The following is a 6,000-nucleotide window of genomic DNA, read 5'->3' on the forward strand; positions in this document are numbered from 1 at the left end:
GCGCCGCTAACCGCGCGACGTCGCCGCGCTGTCACCGTGGGGTGGCGTGAGTGTCGCCGGCGCACGACCGGCAGCTGGCTACTGATCAGTGATGGCGGCAGCTGCGAGGCTAGCCGGGTGGACTCGCGCTCCACCTGATTCAGATTGACAGCAGAATCAATAGACACTAGAAGTCTCGGTCATCAACTTGATTCGGATCCGTTTGTTTCTACCGTATTCATCATCGGAGCCAATTCGAAACTTGTTACCAGCCAAACCACACTGACTCAACTTGAATCAGCATCAAGTCACAGGCCTTTGCATCCCGTCCGATACGAATCATGTCGGTTAAATCTTGGTACAGACACAGTTTGAATACGCGTAATGCTCAGAATCAGTCATGAGAATCTGCTTCAGTTATCTCATAGATATCCTGGTGGATTTCAACCTTCCAAAGCGGTCATATCACGCGACGTCATCCACCGATCACATAAGCCATCTGAACCTTCTGAACTATAGCAGCTCATGACCAAACGTCAACGTTGTGAACTGGAACAAACCTCTGCAATAGTTTGAGTTATGTTAGAACTTACTTCGTCAGCCACGGGATTATTTTCCCATACAAAACTCATCAGGGGTCTTTTCCGCTCAGCCTGTTCCTTGGCCACCAATCAACGGATCGCACCGGCACCAGTGGCGGAGCTAGGTGGAGGGACCATAATGGGCGTCTGATACTTCTGAATGAGACGCACATATGTCTAAGGACCAAAATGCTCCGTCTTCCCAACGCGTTTCAAAAGGATGAAAGTGTCAAAAGTGGTAAAAGAAGGGCCTTTGAGCCTCCAAGGCGCCAGGAGTCTCCTGGGTGGTCAATGAATGGCAATCCTTGTCACAGGTGACCCATCGCACTCCTTCGAATTGTGTCGAAGAGGACAATCAAAGGAACCTCTCGGATCTTAAACACGCGCCCGGGTGGCCAGCTGGTAACCTTTCGCTCGGGCGGGGGGGTCAATTTGACCCCCTGGGATCTCAGGAACTAAGAGAGTTAGAGACACCGAATTCACGGGGTGTGTTGGCCTGTACGTAAAGTCACTTAGATCAAATTGTAAGGTTCCTAAGCCATGACCTTCGGGTCAAATAGGGTGAAACAAGGTCAATCTCCAGTTTGGTGTCCAAAGTTCCCCAAGAAGCTTAATATTTTTTCTAAGCAAAAGACCACATGATCATTTGAGGTTAGTGACCCTGTCCCACTTTTCAAAGGTCATGGCGACCAAAATCCTACAAGATTGCTTTGAGTTTTGCGTTTGAATAAGGGACAAAGATTACGCTAGGCAGCATGTTCCAGAAAACAAAGCTTTGACCTGGGTCATTTTAGGTCAGTGACCTATTCCGATCTTTGAGAAATGTATGGGGGATGTATAATGCAGTTTCTGTTATCAAAAAATTCAAAATGAACATCAAAAACTTCCCAATACAGCAAGCCCTGGAGTAATAAAACAGACTGACTTTGACCTTCGTCTGACCTACAGAAATAACCTTAGGCCAACGGAACTTGTTAATTCGATTGCTGCGCTGCCTAAGAAAGTATCTCAAAGATGTATGATCTCGTCTAACACTCCGTTGTTGCACCAGATTAAACGATTTCCATGGCCTGACTTGGACCAGCCGTAGGTCAGTGACCTTACAAGGTACAGCTAAATTTTTAGTATCAAACGATTCGCCATTCAATTGTCTACAACTGTACAAAATATGACGTGGCGCGGCCGTGTTATTCAGAAACCACTTTGGAAACATCTTCGGTAGGGTCAATTTGACTCCCGGATTGCGTGTTAAGCGGCCCTTTTCAAGGCAGCCATTGGCTCTTCAGAGCTTTCTAACCAAAATGGAGCGTGACTCACAGAGACTTGGATCATCAGAACGCCTCCTGTTCGCTTGTTTCAAGGCGCCTTCAAGGCTGCAAACTGTTTTAGAAGCCGTTAGAGGGGATGTCTGTTGCCTCTCAGCTTCCTTGTCTCAGAGGCCACTTATATTTTTAGGGCACCTGCGAAAGAGATCTATTGAACGTGCGTGTGTCCTATCAGGGGGCTCTTGAACTTTTATAACTCCATGTCAAAGCTATTCTCCTTGGACTTACAAACACCGCCGCCAAATGGTCTCTTTGAGCTCTAGGGGACTCCTGGGGAGGGGGCACCTTCAACTTATAGGGTATCCTGTAAAAATGTCACTACCGAGTTTGTCGGAATACCCTGCCTAATGAGGCCCTTAAGCCTTCATGGCTGCTGGCTGCCATTTTGTTAGGACCTATGCATTCTAATTACTGTATTGTAATGTTTATTCAGAGCATCTTAGCCTCCAAAGAACTTTCAAAATTGGATCTTGACCGACGGAACCCTTAGGTCATCAATAGCTCCGAATATACATCTGCCAAAGAAATCCCTGGCCTTTTTAATTTCCTGAGAACTGGACGGCCTGTGGAGAGGGTCTTTTTAATTTTGTTTGCACCGCATTGTTCATTTTTTTCGGTGTCCACTAATGAGCAATTACAACCAATAATTGACCAAGTAGCTGCCCGTTGATAAAGGTTTCTACCACCCAAAAAAGGCTACCCACTCCACTCCAAAACCTCCTACTACCACCCACTGTAAAAGATCGCGTCGAACTGCTTAACAGTGTAAAAGCGATACCGCCGAACCTAATGGGAAATGGAACGGAACGAAAACTACCTCAAACGGCTGCTCTCAATCGTTTTCGAAGACGGCATGGCAATCCAAAACTTTCAAGAACGCCTGTGTGCCTATGATTCCGGAGATAGTGCTGACAAGACGGCCGGGTTCTTATTTGCATTCGGTTTAGTCGATTCACCGGTTATTCCAGCTCATACGATTTCAAAATTACCTCTACTAACTACTGGACAGGCGGACGTGGCTTTCCCCGCTCGTTTCAATTCCGCTAGTTGAATATACCGAACACAAGCTCCAATAAACGGGGTCGCAGCTACGCTGGGTCTCCAACAACCGATATATTGCTGATGTTTTTTTTTTAGCTCACCACCCGAGTCAGGTAGAAAATGGGACTTTCCACGGACAATAGCAGACGAGTCAAACTTGTCAGGGATGGCTTTCTGACATCAGCCTTCTCGACGTTCCAAAGAGGTGCATTTCACGTTCCATCCTAAGCAAATTGCAGATCTTGTAATGTTTCAACACAACACGGAGTCAAACACAAATGTCTGCGCAACAGCAGGTGTTCCGATGCGGTATGGACGATGGCTTCTCAGCCCTGTATCTGCACAGGTCTGTGCACACTAGCGAACAACAGTTGGACAAAGTCATATAACTTCGGCAGCACGTTTCTGAAAAGCGGATATCAAACTTACATACGTTTCGAAGAAATGTTGCAATGCAAATGACATCCGAGTGGTTCCACAATATTTTGGCTGCCGTTTAGTTTGTTATCGCTCGCGAATGGAGTTGTCATTTGCTTTCAAATGTTCGTTGCTTGGTGGCTGCAAAACGTGCCCAACATTGGCATTGCCCTTTCTGTGGTGGCGGACGTCATGCTTATTTGAAGCTACGCTTGTTTTATCAGTCACCAATTCCGTGCAGAACTACCTCGGAGATAGCTTGGCAGAGGGTGATTTCATCATCTTACCTCCCGCTCACTGCCACGAACCTGTTAAAGGTAAGGTCCTCCTGTTTCGTACCAGGGCCCCTGATGTCATCGGCGCCACTGAAGACATTTTGCTTTTCTCCTTGCCGCTTGTCCTGCAGCTAGTCATGGCTGCGAGCCTGTCGATTCCGACGACAATCCATGGCCATGACATTTTTACGAGGACGAAGATATTGTGACCGCCAAATCGTACCCCACCTGAGCTGACCACAAAACTGTCTTATAAGCCTACCGATTCCAGATAGCCATGCCACGTCTCGTGGTCAAATTGCCACTTGGCTCGTTATGTGATGTGATGGATGTTTGTAAGTCAACTTTTTGTACGTCGCTCGAAAATTGACCCTAAATGGCGCGTGCATAACAGAAACTAAACTGATACATCTTGAAACTAGCATAGCAACATACATCCGTGCATGCACATCCCCAGCAGTGACTAGATGGTAGAGCTGAGCTAAAGTTGGTAACAATCGGACTTTTGTTTCCCTGACTGCGTTTACACAGGTGGTCGAGCTGAGCCAAAGTGGTAACAATCGGACTTTTGTTTCCCTGGACTGTGTTTACACAGGTGGTCGAGCTGAGCCAATGTGGTAACAATCGGACTTTTGTTTCACCTGACTGTTTTTACACAGGTGGCGAGCATTTACAGGTGGTCGAGCTGAGCCTAAAGTGGCAACAACCGGACTTTTGTTTCCCTGACTGTGTTTACACTGCTCCCCGCGCCACATATGATTTTTATGTAAAGCACGACAGCTATGTAAAACAGCGCGTGGCAACAGCACCACCACCGGTCACATTTATGGCGTCATATGACATAACTTCGGCTGAACTAAGCCCCCAGTTTGAAAAGAAGTAGTCACGAGAGGTTTTATTTAAAGGTTCTGAGAGCTCCAGGTTGCTGCTCCGTTCTTTTGGGCTGCTTTTTACAGGACGATCGAAGTCGGGGCAAAACACCGCCGCTCGGTTAGCAATGGTCGCAAGCTGGAAAATGTCCATGTGTCCGAACCGCTGCCAACATTCAGTAAATGGCCCATTGACATCTGTCGATAAAACACATCAACCACAGAAAGCCGAGTCGAACTGGACGGAGGTCGCCAATCAACTCTATCAATCCGTAGATCGGCGCCACTGACGGCGGCTCGTCTGGCCGTGTTTATTTGTCGCTCGCCCGAGGCTATGTCGAGCTATGCCGTGTCTAGCGTCTCATCGGCCATTAGTTATGCCGGCGGCTCATAAACAGCGACGCGCTGCGGCCGCGGCGCCCCTGGTCGCCACGACGCGTCGCTGGCGGGCCACCGGCGGAGAGGAGAGCGGGAGCTCCCCCCCCCCCCCCACCACCCCTCAGCAGCGTGGCAGGATGGGTGAGTCACGTGCAGCCCGCTAACGTGGCCGGCGAGCCCCTCCAGTGGTCCCTGTTGTTATAGCAGTGTCTCGTTGGCACCGATAAAGCGCCTCCGAGAGGTCGCGCCGGCGACAGCTTAGTCTCATCTCAATCACACGAGCGGCGCCGGCGCACGCCCCATGCAAGACCCCGGAATCGTGCTGCAAGTGTTGAAACTGCAACAGATACAGTCCTTGTAACAATTCGTGTGCCTTTTAAATGACCCGAGCTGTTATTGGGCGGTTTTTTGCACGACCCGTACCATAAACATGCGTGATGCACAGCGCTCCTCGAAGCACATGCAGTAACCGTCATAATCTCAGTCGTGTAGAGCATGCAAGATAACTTTTCGTCGTCGTCATCGTCATTGGGCTTGACGGCGCTGTCAGCTGCCAAGGCTATGTGGCAACGCCCACCTCTTACCCCTTAGGGAGCGGTGCCCCCCCCCCCCTCTTAGGAAGGGGAGGGGAGCTCCGCGGGGAAAGACAACTTCTCGGAATACGCACGTTTTAAAGACTTGTGCTCGATGTTCCGCGTGTTCGCATCAAAATAACTAGGCGCGCTAGCATCCTACGCAGCTCTGTTTGTACGTCATGCAGGTTGTCACCACACGTTTATCAAACACAAGCATCGATGCGTGCAAAGTGATAGTACACAGGAGATGTTGGCCTCTCAAAATTAACTACACCGCGGATAATGACGTCATTTGTGCCGACGATATGTAAAGAACAGCGCGTCTAAAGCGGCAGCCATTTTTTGATGTTTTACTTTGCTCTCTGGGTTACACATGTATCTACTGATAACATTTGAAACAATGACGATATATCAGGTGTTCCGTAACAATTTTTGGAATGACAGGACGCTCGTTGTTTCATACTGGATTTGACACCCACATGGACATCTAGTTATACGTAGATATGGTACTAGATATTTTTCCATTTGTACGACAAGAAAATTGAATTCTGTTTGAACGT

General features: G+C 48.5%; 1 protein-coding gene across 1 annotated transcript in view; it reads right to left on the reverse strand.

The window, feature by feature from the left end:
* The window catches only part of LOC119097316 (reversion-inducing cysteine-rich protein with Kazal motifs), a 35,456-nt gene that overhangs the window by 8,424 nt on the left and 21,032 nt on the right, over nt 1–6,000 (reverse strand). The window contains exon 9 of the mRNA XM_037220363.1: nt 12–28. Coding sequence (XP_037076258.1) covers nt 12–28 — 17 coding nt within the window. The remainder of the gene's footprint in view (nt 1–11; nt 29–6,000) is intronic.

Source organism: Pollicipes pollicipes, unplaced genomic scaffold (assembly GCF_011947565.3).
Source record: "Pollicipes pollicipes isolate AB1234 unplaced genomic scaffold, Ppol_2.1 Scaffold_4295;HRSCAF=5057_pilon_pilon_pilon, whole genome shotgun sequence".
NCBI classification, from domain to species: Eukaryota; Metazoa; Arthropoda; class Thecostraca; order Pollicipedomorpha; family Pollicipedidae; genus Pollicipes; species Pollicipes pollicipes.